Source organism: Balearica regulorum, chromosome 1, assembly GCF_011004875.1.
Source record: "Balearica regulorum gibbericeps isolate bBalReg1 chromosome 1, bBalReg1.pri, whole genome shotgun sequence".
Taxonomy (NCBI): Eukaryota; Metazoa; Chordata; class Aves; order Gruiformes; family Gruidae; genus Balearica; species Balearica regulorum.
The window spans coordinates 25,210,290-25,236,144 of record NC_046184.1 but is presented as its reverse complement, the minus strand read 5'-3'; the positions used below and the strand labels follow the sequence as shown (position 1 = coordinate 25,236,144).

At 39.6% G+C, this 25,855-nt stretch overlaps 1 protein-coding gene across 8 annotated transcripts in view; it reads right to left on the bottom strand.

The window, feature by feature from the left end:
* The window catches only part of CADPS2 (calcium dependent secretion activator 2), a 319,877-nt gene that overhangs the window by 231,559 nt on the left and 62,463 nt on the right, over window positions 1-25,855 (bottom strand). For all 8 annotated transcript variants that reach the window (XM_075742996.1, XM_075743000.1, XM_075743016.1 and 5 more), the window contains exon 2: window positions 17,888-18,001. In XM_075742996.1, the coding sequence (XP_075599111.1) occupies window positions 17,888-18,001 (114 nt within the window). The remainder of the gene's footprint in view (window positions 1-17,887; window positions 18,002-25,855) is intronic.

Sequence of the window (25,855 nt, the reverse complement as noted above, 5' to 3'; positions counted from 1 at the left end):
CGAAATGCTCCCAGCACAAGGCACAGGGCCAGCTAAACAGGCAGGATGAGCTTCAGAATGCTGCTATGGAAATTCTACTCTTTAAATCCTATTTTTACATGACCCAAAAGAGTTCCTTCTCTTTAGAAGTGTATCCTATATGAAAACGCATTGCAAGAACCCTTAAAAGAGCTGATGGTATTTTACAACCAGCTACATGAAGTCTCCAACCAAAGCCATCTAAATATAATTTTTCCATGATAACTTTTCCCCTCCTTGAAACAGAAATTAAGAAACAAGTTTCTCTCATTCTCAAATTTAAATCAGCAGCCTGCATGAGATGCCTTCTCTTTTATCTGCGAAACCAATTTTGCTGAATTTCTTATCTTTCAGACTGTTGCTTCCATTATTGCTTTCACAAAAAACTATGCATAGCCACAAGACATATATGATTAGATCTATTATTTAACATAATTACTACCTTTTTTGTTTAGGGGTGCTTGAGGTGGATTTGTCATGGGCAGGGCTGTTTCCTTTTACATCTTTTCCTTGAGGCTGGAAACATCCTTTCATTCCCTACCCTTGGTTACCCTGTTTGTTAATCAGTATGACATGGCAGATGCTGCTCTGGCCGGAGTTTCTTCTCCAGAAGTGCGTCTCAGGATGCTGTTCACAGACAGAGGGGCCCTGCAGAGCAGCACCGACTGCCTCGTGCATAGCAGAAGTCTCAGACCAGCTATGAAACTCACAGCCCATCCAGCAGCATCCTTTGGGGTCGGCTCTGCTTGTCAGGGCTCTGAGCAGGTCAACAGCGCAGCCGCCCAACATGGCTTGGAGATCCAGGAGAAGGACGACAGGAGCACTCAGAGAAGGAAGCCAGGATGAGCAACAAGATTAGAGCGGTTAAGCTGCAGAAGCACGGCCATTGCTTGAAATGGGTGGCAACACCAAACCCAGGTGAAAGTGACTCCCAATAGAAATGGACAGACCACTCCTGAGAGACCACTCCACCTGCCCTTCAGAAGGATAATTTTTTAACGTGGCTGGTTTCCCTGTTACCCAAAATGCTGTAACAATACTTTCCATCTGATGCACCAAGTTTATTTTCCTGCACCTAGCTTTCAGCTTTCCTAATGAGCTGTCGATTAGTTATGCAAATTTGAAGAAACAAACATTCAGCTCTGCTTATGGCAACCTCTTGCATCTTACCATTTAAGTTCAGGAGTCCTCTGTTGCAGAGTATGCATTTGATTATCAATCCCATCCCTCACAGAAGGGAAGGCAGCACCAGCAATTTCTGTGTAAAACATGGACTTTATGCTAGAACTGTAAATAACTGCACATAAAATTCCCATGGAGTTTTGGTCCATTATTCCCTCTTCAACTGAACAAATGACCACTGGAAAAACTTGTTCTAAATCCTGCTTCTTAAAATACCATGTCTGGTTATTATTCAGAAACTCAAAAAAGCCTAACCCTAAACGAACCTCCGTGTAAGGGAGAAGGTGAACTTCTAGGCCTCGCACAGAATGTGTTGAAACTTGGCAAAGATCTAACAAATTGAGGGGGATTTCTAGTTTAAACAGCCTTTCCAATCCAGATGCAAGCACCAGAACCTTAGCATTTCTCAAAAATGTAGTCTGATATGCTGCTGGAGTCCAGAATAAACAAATTTCTGTAGGCTGTAATGTGATGAGTCCCTTGCTGGAGCTCTATTAATTAGCTAAATGTGTGCTGAATTTCAAATTTAAACAGCCTTCCTTGTAGTTGTTCTTCATGAATGCATTTTATTTCACTGCTGAGCCATGCTCAGGGCATCCGCGTGACCAGTGATCCAGCTGATAGGTCACAGCTGGATCACGATGGGTCACACAGCTGCGTCTGAATTACCTCCAAGAACATTTTAACAGAAATCATCTTTAAAAGTGCCATTGTGGCTTTTTCAGATCTCCATTTAAAGCTTCTATATATTCTGGATCCACTACACCTTCTTTCACCATAATACTTACTCACTTACTGAACAAAGTAAAAAAAAAAAAACCAAACCACAAAAACCAAAAAGCAAACCCCAAAACACCACAGTAATTTAGGTATTTTGCACTTATTCCAAATCTCTGAAGTACAATGGGCTTCTCTTTCCAATTGTTTTCAACCAGAATAACAACTGTTTCAGGATCAGTGATTTGCGTATTTTAGAAATATGTTTTAAAGGTGAATAAATAAATGTTTTAAAGAACCAACAAAGACTGAGTTAAATACTTCCATTAGTTCAACTATTCTTAACATAAATATTCTTGTATTGTTACACTGGTATCCAAACAGAAGAATGCCAGACACTGAAGTCCTGAGCATCTCCTCAAACAAAGCAATGGCATTTGAACATGCAGCAGGTGGATGAGACCTTTCTGCTACCTGCCCTATGCAGAGAACAAGGTGACAAAAAAGAAGCAACACTGCTTTAGCGTAAGTATTAAGAATCATGCTTTTGGTGCTGAAGGTAAGAAATTCCAGCTCACGGGCTGTCTTCAGGCTGGCTATAACATTATTTTGACAGGAAAAGTAGACCTTTTTTTTTTTTCCCCCAAATCATCAACTCCTTTGTCACAGTCTGTTGTGTGGAAAGGGAAAGTTGTTAACAGCTTTCAGTAAAGACACATCCACACTGCTGTTTAACCATAACTTTTTCTGACAGTTTAACTGCATCAATTTAACATTCATTAACATCTATTCTAACTTAGGCTAACAGGCAAATCAAGACCATCTCCAAAAATTACATTTGCAGACTGTTTTATAAATTATGTTTTCTATATTGTTAACCTCAGTACATTTTCAGAACTTTCCTTACAAAGGTTTTTTTCCCCCTCTAAACTAACTAATAAAAAGGACTTCTTGTTATTGCTTACACTGAACAGAACTTTCAGTCTACTCAAGCTCCTGTTCTGCAGACTCCCCTGCCACCAGTATTCACTGTCATTGTTAGTTTCTCAAAGGATCAGGTCTGGGCTCGTACACAGAGACAGGGCTCATGTACTTCTTCTAAAAGAAATGTCTGATTCCTTGACAGCTGAAGTTATTCCAGTCCCTGTAGCACATGTTATCTACCTACGCATTTTTTCAGACCTTCAGGACCACTTATTTGACTTCTTAACTGTTGAATATGAACATGTTTTGGAAGCAGCGTTTGCCTTCCATATTACTTGAGGAAAGACAGACATACTTTCCCTTCCAGTAGAGGAGATCGGGTTTAAAGAAAGAATTATTATGAAGCTTACAGCCACCGTGAGTCTTCATATTTTAGAAATCAGGAGAGATGACTATGCATATTCAGATCAAGAGCCATAAAACGATGCTAAGCCTGAACACATCCACGGTGATCAATCTGATTCTGAAGTGATATTCACAATTTATGCTTCTCAGAGTTAACAGTAGAACGAAAATCTGTATTTCACACACAGAGAGTTAAAACATCTTCCCCTCAACTGCTTGGAAACTTCTGTGCCTCCTATTGAAAGGGACCTTATCTTTTTTCCACAGGCTGTCTTAAAACAGTTATGACAACTCTACACTAAGTTTTTCCTTTTTTGTTGCCATTTTTTCATTACAGACGTCTGACCTCTGCATCATCACCCTGTCTTGTGATGCTGGCAGACAATTCATTCTCTTGTTCACAGACCTACAGAATGCAGTTAGATACAAGCAGCACACATGCTGGGTCACGATGAACAGGCTGGCATGTCAGCAGAGTACTTGCATTTCTCAGACCCATCTTTGTGATACTGCCAAGGAAACAAAGGCTACATAGCCATTCTGGGTTCATCCTCAAAATGCAGGAGAGTTATCTTTGCTTAATGCCAGAAACAAGGCATCCTTCAAGGAGAGAGCTGTAATTTTCAAGTAGACCCTGGGGTGACATCTCAGCTCTTGTTTCAGAGGTATCCACAAAAAGGACTTCAGCATCCATACATTTCTGGGCCAATGGCCACAAGTCCTGTGTGCTTAAAGCTCACTCCTCTAACAGTGATAAACACTCTACTCATTTAAGGGTGATGACTCATCTTGGATTTTTATTCATCTTCTCTTCAGGGCTTGTGATTGGTGTGGTGGTGGCTCTGTCCTTCCTTTCAGTCTTAGCCTTGAAGTTCAACACTGAGTGTTGAACCAGTTTGACACCAGAGTAGTATAATGGTGGCATCAGGAGCTCTTCTGCAGTTGGAAGAGTCGTTCAGGTTCAGATGAAAACTGGTTCCCAACAGTGGTACTGCATTGAGGAGACAGCTGAGGGGAAAGGGATTCGCAGCACATTTCGGTATTCACTCAGATGATACATGCAAATTATGCCTTATCTGAGGCATCACATGCCAACAGAATGTGTTGTTAGCAAATGACAAAGGTGTAGTTTTAGCCATGCAGCTCTGCACATTTGAAAATCTTTCAGACAAAAAGACTTGATGGTGTAGCCCTCATATGAAGGAAAAAAAAAAAAAAAAAGAAGAAAATAAAGCACCACAGTGCCATCTGAGCTGCAGAGTAAGCTGAACATGACTAATACGAAGAAGGTGTAGAGCTGCTGGTGTAGTTGGCACTGCATGTCACACCCAGAGTACAAAAGGAGTGTATTTCTGTTTAGGTACAGATACTTGTCTCAAGTTCATCTTTGATTTCAATGTTATGTTCATGGAAATGTAAACATAAAAATAGGAAAGCAGTCCATCCTTTTCAACCCTTCTCTGAAGTGAAGGGAAAATGCAGTTAAAAGTGATTCACATGCTCAAAGAACAACCCAAGTAGGGAGGAAGGACACTCTTTGCCTTCTTCTTCTTCATCAGTTCATTGGCAGCAGAGATTGACTTTCTGAAGCAGTACTCACTGCTAGTTGGATTACAAAAGTGGTAAATCTCTTTCATGCTGAAAGATGAAAGCTTTACCTTACTTCCCAGTGAGCCTTTATGGATGTGCTCAGTAGTCCAAGAGGGAAACACAGCTAAAAGCATCATGGTGAGCTGCACAGCCACAGTGGAGCTGTGGGTTCCCAGCACACTTTGAGACACACGCTTACTCTTATTCCCCTCTGAGTCCCTTGCCAGGAGCAAGGCACAGAAGACCCATCAAATCAAACCATACAGAGAAACAGAGGGAGCTAAATGGAAAGCATCACTTCTTTTTATTCCCTTGTTTAATTTTCTTAATCGTATTTGCTGCATGTCTGAAGCACAGGCAGAAGGCTGAGAGTTGGAATAAGGCAACCAGAATAATTTCCAATCAATCACCAATTAAATTATTGCTGCAAGCCTCAGATCAGAACCTGTATTTCCAAAGAACTCTCTTCTCCAGCTACAGAAATTACATCAGTTACTGGGGCCTCAAGGACCAGCCTACTCGGTCTTTTCACAACTGAGCATTTGTATAGTTGTTAGGACAGAATGCCACTGTCCAGAAGAAAAAAGTTTGTATTTTAAGATCACTTCTGTAAGTCCATCATTCTTTCCCAACGTAAGCAAAGAAGGAATGGATGGATAGCAAATAAAACCAGCTCCACTACTGTAAAGACAAGAAAATTAATTGATTCTGGAGCTAAGACTACAGGGCTTCTAAAACTTCACCCATATCCCTCCTTCCTATCCCCAAAAACAAACTTCTGAGAAATGAGAAAAGGAAACGTTTTAACAATTGCTGCAAGTCTCATTTTCCAGACACAGACGACTGCCTGCGCAGAAGATGAACACAGTAATAACAAGCTCTTCCTGTTGTTGAAAGATAAAATTGAAGAACTGGTTAACTGCCTTATGCTATTACCAGTGATGCAAAGGTGGCCAAGTAGAGGATGTCCCTGAGCCCTGACAACTGAAATCACAGAGAACACTCACGGAAATCACTGCATGGGCCTCCTCTGCCCAGGTATTTTTCATCAGCAATCTCCTTTGAATATCTGAGAAAGGATACTGAATTCCTTGGACTTTGATCTGACACAATATTGCTGCTTGGATGTTATTAAGTTTGGGAAACTTGTAATTGTCCATTGCCTTTTTTTAAAATCAAGTTTTGTAAAAGATTCAGCTGTGTGATTTTTTCATAGTTTTCCACTAAGTTTTATTGAGCTAACAAAAGCTCAAAAGCCAAGTAAAAAGGTAACTTGCTTTCCATTAAAAAAGGTTAGATTTTAAAATTACGAACTTACTTCTTAATTAATGGCAAAAACAAAGGATATTTTCTAATTTGCAGATTTATCTCAGATAAGAAACTGCTGCACTACTGCCCTGGAGGAAGGTGCAGAGACATCGCATGAGAGAGTAAAGCCAAAGGGGTTTGACGCGGGCATTTCAATACTACTGATCACATTGTATGAGCCACAGCTCGTTATGACAGTGCAAGAAAAGCAGTACAGGACTAGACAGTTTGCTTTGCTTTGTTTCATTTTGCTTCCATCTAATTTAACTACTCATAGAGGAAATACTCTTCAAAGCATTAAAATCCGAATTGCATTCAGAGACAACCAGTAAAACAGACAAGGGACAGTACTAGGATACTGACTCTTGTAATTTGTCCACCGATTTCTAGCACAGCATCCTAGACTGTCTGGACATAAACAAACCAAGGATAGGAACTAAGACAGACCAAATAAACAAGCTATAATTCCACATATAAACTGACAAAGGTATAGTCATTTTAATGCTAGTGTTCGAAGGAAGATTACAGAAGACTCGCAAGCGAATAGATTCAAAACAGGGAGAGAAGTATATATTCATGGCTAATTTTATGCTGGTCAGGAAGAAAAGTCTGAAAAAATGTTGGATTTCATTGAAAATAAAACCTGATCTCTGATTAAAGTACTTACTCTCAGAGTTGGAAGGCTCTGCTGCAGTACTATCTGTACAGGATGAGCAGAATAACATATTATTAATGGTGCATATTTATCACAGTGAAACTGCAGAGATACAAACACATACAAACAAAGGATGCCTGCTGCTCTCAAAGGAAAATCTTTCCTAGTTTTAGGAAAGGTACACCAAGAACAGAAAACTTAAATGTAAGGAAAACTTCATAGTCTCACTCCCAGGAGATTATTTATTTTCTCACGTTGGGCTGTGAAACAGCATGCTGACATTCCAAACTGAGGGGAAACACTGACAGGTAGGCAATGCTCACAAGTCCCAAACACTCGTTGCAGCTTTCTAGCGGGAAGCGCTGGCCTCGTAGCACGCCACAGGTGAGCATCCTAACATTTATTTTGCCAGCACTGCTGAAAAGACCAAGAAACAGAAAGACAATGTCCAGAGAAATCATATGCATGTCTAGGATCATATGAATCTATAAATGTAGATGCAGAACTGCATCTTTTGACTACTTCATTTCAGGGAAAAAACCCACTAGGCAGCAGCACTGTCTTTAATCATCTTGCCATTCACTGGCAACTGTGCAAGCAGGCATGCTGTGTGGGACTCGGCTCCGAACGCTGGAGTACACCTCCATGACAACGTGCTGGCAAGCAGACAGAAGCTAGTTCTGCACTAGCTAACGGAGGTACTACAGACAGCGTAGCTCTGCGTACAGCTGCCCCAGACACCTGCTCAGAACACCTGCAGACGCAGCTCCAAGGCTCACGCTATTTCCTATCCTGGTACAGTTGCTTGTGAATCCTCCTTACTTTACGTCAGCCTTAAAATTCATATCCCTGCTGATCGCTCACTTCTGCAAGGACTGTCACCTAGCTGGGTGAGAGGAGTTACAGGAGGAAATCATAAAGCAGCACAAAGTATCAGAACCGCACCAGGATTTGGGTCTGTGTCTGGAACCCTGATGTAGAAATAAGAAAATTAAAAGGTCCAAAGAGGGATCATACTAAATGCCCAATATCAAATTATTTATTACAGATTAAGAGTATGTAATTTGCTCAGCATTTTTGTTTTGCTAAGGAGGCACAAGTCGGAGCCATTTATACAAAGGGTAATAAAATAAAAGAAGAAATTGTACAGTTTACATTTAAAAAACAGCAAGCTAAGCAATGAGCTTAACTTAATGAGAAAAACTGAACTAGGAAATTAGGGGAAATGGTTTGATGGCAAGGCCAAGTGGAAAGAAGAACAGTTTCCTTAATGAGGTAGTTACTGTTCACTAGCGGTACTCAAAGCAGGCAGTTACTAACTGGAACAGACTGGGTAATCCATTTCTCTTAGTATGCTCTGTTTAAGATAATGTTTCTTGTTGAGAATCTTGTGTGGATAGCAACTTTATGCTTAGACTTTACTTTGAAGAAACCGCTTTCTTGCTCTGTGAGGAGTAAAACCTTTTCAAGACAACATGAAATAGAAAAAGCTGTTTCTACAGCACCATAAACTTTATTTCAGAAAATAAAAGCTTGAGAGGAATCTCAATTTCCAATCTGGCTTCTCAGCAATAGATCAATCAGAACCTGAAAACAATCACTACGAAAATATTTACATCATCATTGTCTGTGTTCTGCCTTCACAATTCTCAGGATATAAGAATTTGTTGTTGTCTTTTGAAATTAGTAATAGAACAGAAATGAAATGGAGTTGAGAGAGATCAGTGAGAATTTAAAACCTCACTTCTCATTTACTGACTTCTGGATTTCAGCCATGCATTTGCTGACCTTTTTTATCCCTTACTGCCATGTTCTCTCTAGCTTGGTTTACTCAGAGATTATCAATTCATCATTAAGAACAAAATGCCACTTTTCCAAGACATTACTTTGAAGTTTAAAAGATTTTGACAAGTCACACATCTCTAAGGATTTGACAGGTAAAGCTTTCCATCACAAAGTAAAATGGTAACAGAGAGGTTCAATCAAAATATGCAAACAAAAGTTATTCATCCCACCATCTAGAAATCTAAGAGTAAATGAAATAATACCCAGAGTAAATACCAGTCCTAGAAATTCAATCTAATGGTACATGAAAATAGCAGGTTTTCTCCTTTACTATTTGTTTGCCTGGTGGGTTGGGTTTGGGGTTTTTGTTTGTTTTGTTTTTAAGATGAAGAAATCCTTTAGCTATTAGTTGCTTGCAATTCAGTGGAATGATTAATTAGAAAAATACAGCAACTTTCTACAGTGGATCTCTAAGCAAAATTTGATTAGAGCCTAAAGAAATTATGTGAGAAAATTCCAGTGCCTACAGAGTCAGGAGAGAGAGACCCTGGTTGGACTAACTATGGCTCAAACAGAGCCCGTAGGCATCTGTTGGAAATTTTCACTTGTATTCAGATACTTCAAGTGCACTATTAACGTGAAACTACGTGCCTCCCTCTGGTCATGGAGGAAGACAGCAAGTCAGAGATTGGGCTGAATACCTGTTTGACGGCTGAAAGGGAAAAAAAAAAGTGTCCTGTTGCTCCTCATTATTTTGCAGAGTCCCTGAGATACTGCTGACTGGAACACACAGACATCACAATATAAAGGCACAAAGGAAAAGTCATTGGCATTAACATAAGTCTTTTAATGAAACATTTTGCAGTATAATTTCCACTTCCAAAGGACCAACTCTGTGCTGAAACCTGGAAAAGTCAGTGGAAAGGATAACTTGAAAAGATCAAGAGTTGTCATCCTTTCATCATCCATTGAAAGAAAAATCCTTCCAAATAATGATTTCCAAATTAAAAGAAGAGAATAAAATTTTAGTATCTCCTGCAAGATTTCTGCAGCACTGATATCAAACTGTCACATTTCTTATTAGTATCAGGCTAGCTGAAAAACACTCCACTGTTTTCAGTTGCCCAGAAGACAGCATCAATAAAAATGTGTATAGTCCATGTCTTGGTGCAACATACTGTTAACTGTGCAAAATCAACGTCCAGATAAGTTTTGTTTTCCTTTGAGACTGAGTAAAACAGCAGTGGAATTAGGAGAAAAATAATCAAGCAACGCAGACCAAATTCACTGTTGTGTAACAGTCTGAGCCATTCTTGGTTTTCTAATTGGTTTGTTCAGATTAACAGACATTCAGAATTTACCTAATAAACAAGTAAATAATGTCACATAACGCTTACTACAGTAGAGACATATCTCACTACCCAACACTAATTACTTCTACAGCGTAGGGTCAGATCTACAAGGCATTCCTTATTTACCTGTAACAACAGTGGTCACAAAATGAACAAAAAGGATACCATTACTGGAATTTTCTTCCCATCTAAATTCAATGAGGCATTGCCTCTTCTCTTCCTATCAGCACACATCACTTGCAAAGCTAAGGGTCGGTGCAATTAGTGTACTAAACTCCATCCATGAACCACCTACCTCATTTAGAAGTTTGAGATACAGGTCTGTTATAATTACATCTGTTACGCTAATATGGAAACCATATGACATCCTCAGCCAAATTAACAATGATCATCTACAAATATCAGTGTCCAAAGAGACTGAATAGACACAGTTTCAACAGCTAGTAATCATGTTCTGTGCAGATGTACAGCAAAATGCTTTGTTCCTCTGACATCATACAGGTGAAAGTGAAAACGGGATTTCCAGTCTTTGAAAACTCAAAGAATCTAGTTACATGCAGCTATTTGTAAAGCAAGAGACTAGAGGATTTTGGCACTGACACGTTTTCCATGCAAGAGCAATACACCACCACTCTCAAGAGAAAGGTGTGTATGGCAAAACCTGCAATTCAACTCTATCAGGCCTCTCCTTAGCACACAGGAGGTCTAGATCATGTAAAGCATATTTTAATTAGTTGTATCTTATCTCCCCTTCACTTCTTTGAGGAAAAGAATTAGACTGCTAACACTGAGACAATCTCCATTACACGCCAGATTGTGGTTGCTGATCAAAAATGTTGAAGGCATTAGAGCTTCTTCAATAAAATGGCTTGCCTAGATAAACCTTTGTTATGCCTCTTTCTTGGAGGTGGCCTAAAAACATTTTTACGAAGCTTTTCGAAGAACTGGCCTAAACCAGATCTCTAAAATAACAGCCCCCATGCCAAGATTACATTGACCTCAAGTGTGACGACATTTTAAAGCAACTGGAAGGAAACTAACTGTGTAAGTGCTGATAAGTGCAACTGTAAACGTATTTGTTGTTGAAAGGCTCCCTCACAAGGGAAAACACAAGATTATCCCAAATTTAATGTGGGAAAACATCCTGTTGAAACAGCTCCTTCAAATTAGACTGCATCAACAATAAAACCCAAGTTGGCCTTGTATTCATGTTTTTGAAGAGGATCTGAACAGAGCAAAAAGCCCATATCCTTAAATACATATATGTCAACTGTGATTTTTGAGAAAAGTAAAAGCAGAAATCAGTGAATTTATGCCCTGAAACCCAGTTAGCTTCTACAATTATTATACTAATGTATTTAAATAAATGTTTAATCTAGTCATTCTGTTATTTTGCCTCAATAATATCAAAACAGAATGTACCAACATTTAGTTACTATTTATTTTGTGTGTACTACATTTTGATTCTAAGGAATGCTTTTTAATTCCTTTAGGGGTCATCTTAGTCCCTGAAATATTCATCAGTATCAACAATGCCTTTAGTTGCCTTGAATAAAAACCGTATACCTAAAATAGCTGATATTAAAAATCAAGCTGTAAAAGCAACCACAAAACCACTTAGTCCAGAAAGCTAGTTCCTTTGTGCAATTTCATCAGCAAGACCCTTTTACCCCTCACTTCTGTGCAAAAAAACCTGCAGACCAAGTTTTCCATAATTACACGCAGAAATAGCATCATTGCCTCACTCCTTCCTTTGCAGAAATATCTCAACTCTTTTCAGAATGACCCGACATTTGAATGTCTTCATATAAAAAAAGCTCCAATAAACACAATTCATCCTTTTCTAAGGGTAAGTGCAAGAAATAATCAATGTTTTTGTCACAGTAGTGTGTGCTTCCACTATGGGCCAAACAACTGCTCTGTGTTAAGGGAAGGAAAACATTTTCAGGATGCCTGTAAATGCTCACACAGCTTTGATCAAAACAAAGAAATAGTGATATTATCACAGGTACATCCACACTGGCAGATGTTCACGGGATTATTTTATATATAATCTCCTTCCATTCTCAGTGTCTGCAGAACTTTCAAACTCCTTAACAGCCCAATATCAACCACACTGAATATGCCCAAGATTGGGGTTGGCCGTCTTTACCTTGCACCATGACCACCTCAACCAGCTGCCAAACCCCACATAAGGAGTCCTTTCTGCAGGCCACCCGCAGCACAGGGAAGGAAGGTGTCCCCAGCCTCAAGAGGAGAGACAAGGCAGGCTGCACGAGCAAAGACTAACCCAAGCAGCGCAGTCAGGTTTAGAAGAGGTGTGCCTACAGACACTGATGCACATCTAACCAGCAATGTGCAGCCAGAATTCACGTCCTACTCCTCCATTGACAACGTTACCCACAAGGGCTTGCACTGGCAGTTCAGGATTTGGTACCGAAGGAGGAAGGTGTTTGTAGGTCACTTGCTCTGTTTACTGCAGAAGTTGAAAGGTGCCACCTCTCCCCACTGTGAAGAGGGAATGGAAAGGGTTTCTCTTACCATTTAGAAAACTGTAGAGGGTAGATTTGGATTGGATATTGGATATAAGAAAGAAATTTTTACAATAAGGGTGGTGAGGCACTGGAACAGGTTTCCCAGAGAAGCTGTGGATGCCCCATCCCTGGAAGTGTTCAAGGCCACATTGGATGGGGCTTTGGGCAACCTGGTCTACTGAAAGATGTCCCTGCCCGTGGTAGGCAGGTTGGACTAAATGATCTTTAAGGTCCCTTCCAACCCAAAACATTCTACGATTCTATGACATGGGACCTCTGCTATTTCTTATTGTTGATTTTGGTTGTTTTCTACTTTTAGTTCACTTTTTTAATTTAAACCCTCCCCTCAGCCAGGCAGTGCCGATCCATTAGCTGGGTTTGTACACAAGTCTCCTGCCTCATCAATTTTCGTTATTGGCCATACCTCAGCTCCTTCCTATTGTCTGACTGTGGCAGACAACAATTTAATTTGCCAAGGTCTATAACACCTGAATTTAAATAGAAATTAAGTTAATATGATCTTTGTATCACAGGCAAACTGATACAGTCAAACTAAGTCTGATGCTAAATTCTGAAAACCCCTCATAGTGCTAACTGCTACAGATCCTGCATTTAACATTCAGATTTAAGCAGCATGCAGTAATTATGGCTTAGAACCACATATTTAAAATGAAGCAGCAAGAAAAACAGGAAAAAAACCCCCAGTACATAAAATTTCTTGCAGCTTCACAAAGCTATAAGCAGAGAGTTAAACCCTGAGAACTTGCAATCATTACAATATAAAAACATTTTCACAGTATTTCAAACATTCATTACAGTTCTTTGCACTCATTTTACTCGTATCTAAGACTGCATAAATTCAAGACTAAAGAATTAGTACTGCAAGTCTAGCCCAAGGTATATCCACACTTATTAAAGGTATGTATATTACTGGTGGTGAATGAACCTCTTAGGGCTTTGCACAAGAGCCTTTTCCAACTTCCAGGAAAGAGCATGCAAGAATTGATAAGTGAAAGATCTACTATTTTACTGGTAACTTTTTTAAAAACTGGGTTGAAATATAGGCAAAGACTTTATTTCATAAGTCACTTTCTCACTTAATTTTACAGTTAGCAGTGTGTCCAATATAATTACTCACAATAAATTGCCATATGATTGAATTTTTCTCTTTATCCAAAAAGCATTACCAACATCTGATGTTCTACTGATTAGAATCTGGCTCAATGTCTCTAATGGAATTTTCCACAAAAAAAATAAAATTCTGTGTTAATCCTAGGAAAATGATTACAGAAAGAGAATTGTAAACATTTCCATACCTGCTCTAAAAGTGGGATAGAAGAGGAAATAATTCCTCATGACAATTTTAATTATATGTATACAAAAATGAATCATGCTAAATTTCAGTGTGAACCTTTTCAAGTAGTCCTGACACAGGAGGAGCATGACTCTCCTACAACACTGGGAAATTGATGAGGGAATGCACATTTATTTTTTTAGTAAATAAATTACTCTCTCAGCAAATATTTCTAGAAAAGTAAATTGAAGACTGAGCTATAATAAGTTTCTAAATCCTTGGAACTTACACTTAGATTCTTAAGAGGACAAATTCTGAACAAACCCAGTAATAACAGACAGATTTACTCACTCAAAATACCTGCAACTACTGATACAGAATTTATGTCACATGCCCAAAACAAACCTTCTCTTTTACACTCAAAGAGTGGGGTGTGGATATCAACTACAGTAATGAGAATATCCTGGCTTTGCAAGCAATATTGTTATAAGTCTCAAACCATGACTACTGCATAGGATTAAAGGCAAATTAATAATTTTCAAAGTAAAATAATTACTGTGCAGACCACGTATTTGTTCCTTCCATGTCAGATAAAATTGAACTGTAGCTCAACAACTGAAGTATAAGGAAATTAACAGTGAAGCTTATGAGATGCTGTATGACAGAAACAAGCAAGATGTCCATAATTCAAACTACTAACAAACATCATCAAACAGGAGATGTGATGGACCACATGTGGAAGACAGAGATGAGAAGGCATCAGAGCACAGCATCAACAGAACACACAAAGGAGTAACGGAGATTAATATTTTCAACAAATGGCTAACGAAGCAAATGAAAAAGGCACAAGAGACGCATATAAGCGATGATATGAGAATATGTGGTAAGATGCATAAAATTTGATTAAAATGCACTGAAGAGGAACGGTAGCTTGAACTAAGTCTCCAGCTGGATTCCACCACTGCAATGTTCATTAAATCTAATATTGCATACTGGTGACTATCTATTACAACCCTGAAAAGAAATTAAAAATGACTAGCAAATACTGACTAAAACTGCACAACTGGAAAATGTTGTGCAAGTCTGGAAGGAAATCTCTGGAAAGAATGGAAAATGGAATTGGAGGAATGAGATAAACAAAAAAAGACTGAAGAACCAAGTTACAGCTGGTAAATGAGCTCACAGTGTATTAACACGGGATGAAGATCCCACTAGCTCATGGTGTCATTATAGCCTTGACAGTGATGCCAATAGCTTTGGAATCCACTGTTTGAAACTGGACACCTAGAAGATTTGTACACTTAATTCAAAGTCTTGAATGGCTGAAAATAGCTGGAGAATTTGAGTCTTCCATTTTATAGGGCTATCTTGGGTTATTAAGTGTAGACTTTCATTGCAACAGCAGATATGCTGAAAAACATAGTTCTCGATGTGTAGAAAAAATCTCATTAACAAAAGACACAAAGTAAATCTTAACAGGACAGTTACTGTTTAGGCATTTATTTTAAAATAATTTTTGTTCACTATCATCACATCCATTCCAGAAGGCAGGCTACTTCTAACACATCAAGGTTCACAAATTTGGTGGCCTTCTATGATGGGGTTACAGCGTTGGCGGATAAGGGAAGAGCAACTGATATCTAGCTGGACTTGTGTAAGGCATTTGACACTGTCCCGCACCACATCTCTAAGTTGGAGAGACATGGATTTGATGGACCACTCAGTGGATAAGGAATTGGCTGGATGGTCGCACTCAAAGAGTTGCAGTCAACGGCTCAATGTCCAACTGGAGAATGGTGACAAGTGGGGTTCCTCAGGGGTCGGTACTGGGACCGGCACTGTTCAACATCTTTGTCGGCGACATGGACAGTGGGATCGAGTGCACCCTCAGCAAGTTTGCCAATGACCACACAACTTGGTGCAGTCAACACGCTGGAGGGAAGGGATGCCATCCAGAGGGACCTTGACACGCTGGAGAGGTGGCCCTGTGTGAACCTCATGAAGTTCAGCAAGGCCAAGTGCAGAGTCCTGCACGTGGGTCTGCGCAATCCCAAGCACAACTATAGGCTGGGTGGGGGAATGGATTGAAAGCAGCCCTGTGGAAAAGGACTTGGGGGTATTGATTGACGAGAAGCTCAACATTAGCCAGCAGTGTGTGCTTGCAGCCCAGAAAGCCAACCGTGTCCTGGGCTGCATCAAAAGAAGCGTGACCAGCAGGTCAAGGGAGGTGATCCTGCCCCTCTACTCCACTCTGGTGAGACCCCACCTGGAGTACTGAGTACAGCTCTGGGATCCCCAGTACAAGAGAGACATTGAGCTGCTGGAGAGAGTCCAGAGGAGGGCCACGAAGCTGATCAGAGGGCTGAAGCACCTCTCCTATGAGGACAGGCTGAGAGAGTTGGGATTGTTCAGCCTGGAGAAAAGGCAGCTCTGGGGAGACCTTATAATGGCCTTCTAGTAGCTAAAGGGGGCCTACAAGAAAGCTGGAGAGGGACTGTTCACAAGGGCATGTAGTGATAGGACAAGGGGTAATGGGTTTAAGCTGAAGGAGGGTCGATTTAGATTAGATATTAGGAAGAAATTCTTCCCTGTGAGGGTGGTGAGGCACTGGAACAGGTTGCCCAGAGAAGTTGTGGATGCCCCATTCCTGGAAATGTTCAGGCCAAATTAGATGGTGCTTTGAGCAACCTGACCTATTGAAAGATGTCCCTGCCCATGGCAGGGGTGTTGGCCTAGATGATCTTTCAAGGTTCCTTCCAACTCAAACCATTCTATGAATCTTACACAGCTTGCTGAAAAAAACATAAACATTATGTCCTTTTCAATTCTACCTCATGTTCAGTATCTTGAGACATCCCACTCTTCTGAAACCTACTGCTGGGCAGCTAACTAGCTCTGCCTTGCCCTACACCATCTTCCAATCTGTCCTTCCTCCTTAACTTCTTCATCAGTTATACAGAAAAAAGGATTACTTTCTAACAACTTCTGTACCGTTCTTGCACCTCTACATAATACCTCATGAATGTTCATATTCTCTTGTTTCATCTGCAGAACCATCTCCATCCCTTCACAAGCATTTTTATGATACTTCCTTCATTTCAACTGCTGCAGAAGTGCTCAGATTGTGATTTGGAGAAACTTGCACTGTGTTCTCACATTTCTGTACTATAGGAAACTCGTTTGTCCACTCCATCTCCTTTTTTTTTTTTTTTGTGCAACATAACTTAATGTAGATAAAACCAAGCTAGGACATAAGTCACATCTTTTTCTCCATGAAGAAAAGTTTCATTCACTAGCAAAGAAAAGCTGACAAAGGATGAATAATATATAAAAAATAAAGCAAAAAAATTTGGAAAAAAGATGTGGTAGAGTGAAATATGGAGGAAGACCCTTCAAAAGAAGTACAAGTTTAACAGAGAGCCCTTGCAATTCATTGAGCAAGTCTGAAGTTAGATGAGACAAAATTAAATCACAGTACCATTTGCTAAGATTAAGAAATAAATTTTCTAGCAATATGCTGCTGATGTTACAAAAATGACAGTGAACTGTTCTCTTAGTATGGAATGGGACCTCTTCCTTAGGGAATTAAAACCACATCTGAAGATCTGCACTGGTGGCCATAGGCACTGAACATGACTGGGAGGTCACAGTGGAACCTAAGAGCTGGCCCAGCTGCCTGGAAAGCTTCTCTTCTTTGGGAAGGGAACAGGTGGTTCCTCTCCAAAAAACTCTGCATGGTAACTAAAAATCAGAAGACACAGATTTCAAGATGGTAACTTACAACTGAAGCGTTGATTAAAAGAGGTAACTTAGACATATGGCGATAAAGATAGCAGTGTCTAGTGGTATCAAATGCTGCCAGAAAGATTTTTAGCACCAGGGGTTTTTCGTTTTGTCTTCCCTCTCCCACTTCTTCAAAGAGGGTGGATATTTTCCAGTTCAGTTTATCTCTTGTGCCCAGGCAGTGGATTTCAACTTTTAAAAATAGCAAAGCTGGAGTAGGAGGAAGCTGTTTCTAGAAGGTTTGGAAGTTCACAGCCTTAAAATTATTTTCCTTGTATCTGCGTTAAATGAGATCCTACGAACTTTTTAAACAATTCAGAAAACAAAGCACATAACTTACCTCGTAGTAACTTCGCACAGCATTGCAAAATGCCTCATCTGCTACAATTTGCGTCTCCCCATTCAAAAAGGCCTGGAAACGTTCCTTCAGTATCTGTAGCTGCTGCTTATTGAGCTATGCAAGAAAAAAAAGCAGAGGGGAGAGAACAATAATAAATGAAGTTAGTCTCAAAGTAAAATTATGCAGCACTATACACTCTTGGAAGCTGTGAACAGGGAAGAAAAGGCAGAGGCTCCCTGGCTCACTAGTGAGTGGCAGCTCTTCAGAGTCCCATCTGGGCAACCCAGGATGCTGCAGCAAGTCATGCACGCACTCAGCATGCAAACAAACCTCTACTCCTTCCCTTGTGTTCTCAGGATGCTACAGGTAAGTCTGCATGGATACTTCTAAGCAATATTTTATATGTCTATGCTGAATAAAATGACTGACCTTCCTCATGGCAGCAGCACCAGCTAATAAAACTTAGCTACAAGCTCCAGTCTTCAAATATTTCAATTTTTTTCAGCCTTCAAATAAGTGAAAAACAACTGAAATGCCTCAATTTTTTTGAGTAATCTAGGAGCTACCATTGGTGTTTTAACAAGCATGCTCACTGCGAAGAAAATGGATGCAACCTGCTCCATAGGAAGCAAATGGACTTCTAGCCACTGATGTTATACCACCATAAACCAACTAATCTTGGGAAACAGCAGCCACAAGTTTCTAAGACTGATACCAAATTACATTTGGTGGATTTCGTATCAAAGTTGGGTGCATTTTGAAAACAGACTCCTAATAGAGAACATTATATGATTAAACCTTTCGATCAACTAATTTTTATCAAAGTTTAATGTTATGGTACAAAAGCAAAACCTGAAAGCTCTCCAGGGATCCAGACACAGGCCTTTTGCCAAGGTTCTTATCAACTCTTGAAATATTTAGTAAGATATTTCTCCTTATCAAATCCGTGAGAAGTTAGAATGTCACATCAAAGGAGACTGCCACTAACATACTAATATAACAAAGCAACAGTTAAATATAGTTGTTTTGCTTTCCCAGAACTTAAAATCTCATTCTTCCAGTGAGTATTCCTGAACTTTAACAGTAAAAAAAAATAAAAATCAAACACAAGTGATTGAAAAGTTTTTTCATCCTTCCTGCATTTTGCTTAGTTAAAAATAAACAAATAAATAAATGTATAGTCAGAAACTGAAAATATTTTTCCACAGGGCAGCAAGTTCTCTTTGTAATGGCTAACCTGCAACAAATAACATTACCCAGATCGCATCATCATTTCTAACAAAAGAACTTTTTGGCATCTAAGTCAGTATGGTGACCTTAGTCTTTCAGGTCTCTAGTGTCAGCACTTTGAAACCTTTTAGCTATGACAATGTGACAAGATTAGCAAAATGACTGCTACGCTGCTAATGGGCCTACCTTGGACAATCTCTTGTTTCCTTCATATCAAGAGGGGATTTTCATCCTCCATAATGTTTGCTAAGTTTGTCAAGTCATGTGCTTCTATGAAACGTTTACTGCAAAACTGTCTCCAAATTGAATGCAAACCTGAAAGCTGTTCTATTTTCACAGGAAACAATAGCATAGATGCCATCTAAATACCTGATATGAGAAATCCTCTGAAAAACAGTGACATGTATGCAGTACCAATGCAAAGTCAAAGAACTATGCTTTGAAAAAAATCCGAGCTAGTTAAAAATGCATGATAAATCTGTTCCTCGTCTTAACAAAATGATTAGCAATACAGAACAAGCCCCAAGAAAGCCCTACAGAAGAAAAGGCCTCCCGTTGAGGCAAGCAAACTTCAACAGAGGTTGCTGTGACTTGGAAAAATTTCCTGCGGGAGCTCTTGAGAGCAGCAGTCCAACACTGACACACTGCCAGCCTGTACCACTGCTAGTTAAAAATCAATGAAGAGAAGTATTTGTATTATATCTGCTCATACGCCAAGAATGGCATCTATCCCCCTGTCTGCCAGACACCCATTCCCTGCACAGAATCTGCACCATAAAGGTTAGCTGTTTCTAACAGAAATCAAACTTTATTCCCAGATACGCCAGACAGGTCTTTCCCTCTGTTTGATTTCTCTTATTCTTCTCTCGTTTTCTGAAGATATTGTACAAGTTGAGATATCAGCAAATGGAAATCATTAAGGATGGTTTGATGGTTTTTTTCAGCACACGCTTGTTCTCGTAGCGGACTTAACAAAAGAGCTGCGCGCTCCTGCAGACAGTTCACCACTGCTGAGCAAGTAGCTCCTTCATCCCATGGAATATTCACAGCTCTGCCACGAGAACGTGAGGGCTTCCTGCCAAGGCAATTATGGAAATGTGTTTTCATGCTTGCAGATTTCATTCTTTAGGTGATTTGCTTGCCTATTACCCACATATCAAACAAAAACATTATGAATAAGGCAATGAAATATAAATTTAATTCTGACTTCCTCATTTCTAACCATCATAGTTCAGCAAACTGAAATGCCTTTAAAATATTTATATATGGCTTTCATATTCACCCCTTCAGGTAATAAGTAATTCTAAGGGTTGAGTGGCATTTTAGGATTACTGTACATTTCTCAAATTACTTATGTTTTGGTGCGAAATCTAGATGTACTAAATAATAATAATGATTCCAATGAAACATATGAAAAGCTACACCTTGCACTAAGGATGATCTGAAGTGTATTGTAGAGGTCTTAAGTACTGTCATATATAGAGATACAGTTGTGCTAACTTTCAAGATACAGAATAATTTATAGTAGTGTGCTGTAGCATACCGTTCCTCTGGGTTTTTTTATTTGTCACAATATTGAGTGTACAGCGAATTGTCACTCATCTTTCTTTTTTTTTATTTTGGTAATTTTTAATAGGTTCATTAACACTCTTCAATTTGCAGCCAAGTGCCTTTAAAAATGAAACAAACCAAAATTAACAGTAGAAGTAGTAGCTTCGAAATGCGGAGAAAAGAGGGAAGTCTAATTGCATTAGAATGCCATAATGGCAAATGGAGAGAAACAGGCGTCTGTAGAGGACATTAACTCTTGGTCACTGCCAAACAGCTCTACCTGCCCAAGTCTGAGCTACCTTTGAAGTTGTCCATGTTGGTTAACAAGGAACAAGAGATGAGGACATCATCTCTTGTAATCAGAATCCCAAGTGAAATGCTAAAACTTAAGGGCAATAAGCCTGGCCAGATTGTTTCTGGCAGGAATTCACATAAAGGAGCTCAGAATCCTTCTGCAGTAGGATTACCTCCCCGCTGCATGTGCCCTTTCCTCCTTTCCTCTGTGCAAGACCCATACACGTCAGACCTGTGCTTTCAGTCCCTCACTACTCTTTACCTCTTTACTGTTGGTGCTTCTGTGTCTGCTTTTTAATTCTAATAGAAAGGCCCATGAACAGCAAAATTAAAATAAAAATTGACATTACTACATGTACCCCCAAATGTAAACTGAACTCAGTATCACCTGAAGCATACAGCGAAGCCTCACTGATTCTGTTGGTTTCCATCAACCTGCTTCAGTTTTGTACTGCTTATTTGGATTTTGTATTCTCAGCGGTATGAAATCTGTTGTCGTAACTCTGTGTGATACTTCATAAATAACTACTGCTGCTTCATGGAAGAATGTATAACGAAATTCCAGTGACTCAGAATATCAGGTTTGATTGCATTCAGTCATTCTGCAGAAGATAAGCAAAGACAACTTTCAGGGAAAACAAAATTAACTGCCCTCAAATTTGCTTCTTCTTTATTGCAGCCACGCAACAGATAAAAGTTTCTTTTTTTCCTCCATCCCTGTGCCTTTCACAAAAGGTAATATTTATTTTTTACTCTACATTTGCTAACCTTAGTACCTTATCAAAGAAAGAAAACATATATTTAAGATAGAATAAACTTCTCAATTTAATTAAAAATAACTTTTTTCAAGTTGCAGTAGCAATTTAACTTTTCATAATTTACAGAATAATACAAAGGTATCAAAAGAGCCTCAAGCACTTAACTATTAAAAAAATTCTGACCTTGCATTTAACATTTCAAAGTAGTCTTATGTATTCTAGCATATTTCTCTCTGAGTACTAATTTAAAGATTTGCTTTTTCCCTTGTAAAGTGAAAGTTGGGTATGAAAACCTAGAGGCATTTCTGGTATAGCTCCACTCGCACCTTTAAACAATTTCAATAAATGGATTTTACACAGAGCTTAAATTCTTATTTTTCTAAGAAGTTACATTTCAAACAGATCTGGCAGTTTAGGGAGTTGTTCCAGTGTCACAGGTTTTACTTTACTAAATAATAAACGCCAACATTTTGAAGGAAAAATGAAGCATGTATGTATTTGTAACAGCAATACTGTTTATCTTATCTTTGCAAGAAAGAAGGGGAAAAAAACCCCAACCCTAGCTTTAGAGTTTGATGCTAGACTTAGAGCATTTTCATCTGCTTCTGACTGCCTAAGTACACAGAGCAGATCACCACTGCCCTGAACACATGCATGCAGCCAACAGCAGCTAGCAAAGACATAACTCAAGCACAACTGTCCCCTACAAAACTTTGGCCTTTAAAATGAAAAAGCTTAAAATGTGGCCTGTGCATTGGCCACAACCAGCCTCCTTCCCCATGCCCCAGAGCACCGCAGATGCTGGCTTGCAACCACAGCCTGTGCCTGACCCTATTCCCCGCAAGTGCAGCCAGCCAAAGAGCTGGTACTGGAGAAGGAACATTCTGAACCATTGCCACCTTGTGGCAATTTTTGAAATACAGCAAAGAAATAACTGCAGGTTGCAGGTCTCCACACTCGGAGCTGGGATCTGTGCGAGTATCAATAAGCCCCTGACCTTAAGCAACAGCATTGCTTCTTCTCTACTCCTACACTGTAGTGTGAAATTACCCTTTCTCAGACCATATGGGTAGTTTAGGAAAATAGCAGGAGGTGATGACTGCAATTGTAGATAGAGTTAGACAAAATATTTCTTATGCAGATTACAAAAAGAAAGGGGTAGGGAGGAGCCAACAAAAGAGCCACTCCCTGAATTCTCAGCTGCAAAGTATATGATCTGTAACACCAAACATGATATAAGTCCCTGAATACTTCCTAAAAATAAGAAGCTTTGTTATTTCAAAACTATGCCATTTTGTCCAATGCCTTCCACAACAGCAGCTGCTTCTGGACAACTTTAGCCAAAACCATACTTTCTGAGAGCAGAGAAGAGTGGAAAAAGAAATAACCTGATGAGCATTCCCTCAAACAGCTGTCTCTCCCTTCCATTTCAGTGAGGAGATAAACTTGCACCTCCTGAATGAACAGAAATGAAGGTACAAATAAATTCTTTTCCATCCAACTTCTCACGTACTTCTTTGAACATTGTTTCTTGTCCTGATGGGGTCTTTGTCAAGAAAAAAAAAAAAAAAAAGGAAAAAAAAAGTAGAAATTATGCCCAGGACTAACTTTCTGATGTCATGAATTGAATTTTGCTATAGGGCAATTCATTCCACTTGCCCATACCCTCAGCCAGAACCAAACCTGGATGATACCACAGGTCAATGCATTTACAGTGACACTCAATTTAACACACCACTTCCAGGACAAGAAAAATTTAACTACCAATAATTTCCTAGTAATTCAAATAGACCATGTGTTCAAGGCCCTACGCATTTAACAGGTACACTTAGACATCAAACCAAGTTTTCAACCTAAGCTCCACATGCCTACAGAAAGAGCACGTATGTGCTTTGTAGGTGGTGTTTCTTCAGATTTTGTTTCATACGAATTCACTCTGCCTTGAAAGGTAGCTGCTTAAGTGCCGATATATCTGCCATCTCCCTTGTCTCCCCACCTTCCCAAATCCTCCAGCCGCCGTAGTGCGCTCAAGGATGTTGAGCCCGGCGACTCCCTCCCTGCGCCTCCTCTGCAGGGTCTCCCAGCTCACCTGTGCAGGGGTACTGGTCAAGCCATCACAGTGGGCTTTCCTCACCCCAAATGAACCTTAGAAATGACAGGACAGCATCTAACAACACTTGAAACAACCCTCATTCTACCGCTGAGTGAGACTCAAGAGTCACCCAAGTCTCTGCGCCAGACCAACCCTGCTGAAACCCCAGCTTCCCACCAGCACCCACGGTGGTGGGGAGGGCTTTATCCACAGGGCCGGACTCTGGAAAGCCATATGCACACTTCTGTGAGAGCCAAGGGCAGGGCACAGAGCCTTAGGCTGAACCCATCATTATCCTCTCCTTCCAGGGAAAAAAAGAAAAAAAAAAAAAAGAAAAAAAAAAGGAAAAAAAAAGGAAAAAAAAGAAAAAAAAGAAAAAAAAGAAAAAAAAGAAAAAAGAAAAAAAAAGAAAAAAGAAAAAAAAAAAGCCTGTGCCACATCAGTGAGTGGCTGTTAATGAGAATAAACTTGCAAAGCAAATAGCCAGTTATAGACAGTGATTCTCACTCCATTTCCCCTCCACCTTACCTCCTCTTCCAATATCTGCCTACACAAGAATATTTCTTGTGTTTCGGAGCAGCGACCAATGTGTTCACTTATAGTGAATTACTTGAGAGATTTGCTACTGAGGAAGAAGACTAAACAAATAGCATTAGAGAATCTCAGTGCTAAGCCAGGGGTGATGATAGCTGTGCTGAATTATGCAAGTCTTCATCATGTACAATAATGGTCCTATACAGCATGTGGGTGGCACACAATATATGCTGTCCTTTACTATTCATTGCATAAGCCGGTTTGATTTTCTAAATAACAGATAAATATTTTGCTGTCACTTAGCAACCTTAGCTGTTCTTTGATTTTCTTAAAGCTGAAGTTATCCCAAGTAAAACAGTGTCTGTAAGGATTCTGTTGGCTGTCACTCAGCAGACTACACTGTGTACATACTTGTGCAACAATTCAGTGCCTCATAGAATCAAACACTAGATTTCCAAAGTCGGCCCATACATTTACCAAACAAATATCTATCACTCTTTATAATGAAAAAAGCACAACATGGCATTTACCTTTTGTTGGTCTGCCACTTGTTTAATACCCAGAAAAACTACCAATAATGCACTGGTCATTCAATTCCACTTACAGAGTATTTCATTGTAAGTTAGAAATATTTTCTGTGCCATTAAGTCTGAAACTTTACATATTTTCATTGTCCAGAGCAGCATATTCAAGATTCTTTGACACGATTGTAAAACATTTTACAAGGAACAGAGGGTTTGGGGGTTGGTTTTCTTCAGGGAGTAGAGGGGATGGGACAAAAATGACAGGCAGTGGGAAAAGGCAAAGTCTTTTTATGTGAATTGAGATTTATGTGAAGGAGTTCAAGTGTACCATACTGACCACCAAAATATAGAACTGAAGACAGCTTCCAAAAAGGTCAGACTGGCCACCTTAGGGGAAAGGAAAAATAAGTATTTTGATGATGAAGGAGAACAAATACTTTTTCGGGAAAGAAAAATAAAAATCAGACTTTCCTAATTTTTGGACAAGAATGAAAAGATATAAAGAAATGCAGAAAAAATTAACTACTTAAAAGTTCCTCATAGCAATGGTAAATTTCTTTATTGTTGAAAAAAATTGTTGACCTTTTACAGACTATGCCACACTAGGAAAGAAAGCATCTGCTACGTGTTTGTCCTAAATGCAGTAAATATCACACCCCAATAAAAGCTATCTCCTCTGAGATGAGGTTGTCAGTGCAGATGCAATAATTTTCTTTGTACCTACTCCTACTCCCTGAGATTTGCTGTAGAATTTAGCTGACAATCATCAGCTAGGTTTATATTATTGTATTTGTTTCTTCGGTGCAGCAGACTTCACTGATCTCTTCTCAGTCTCGAGCAGCTGTATGGACACACTACAGCTAGGCCTGCTATGTTCTGCTGTCCCTCATGCCACCGCTGTTTGCGGCCATCTCCCATGCAGAGGACACAGTGGCACTGTGGCTTTACTTCCTTGAGGTTGCCAGAGCCACAAGGAGACAAGTCA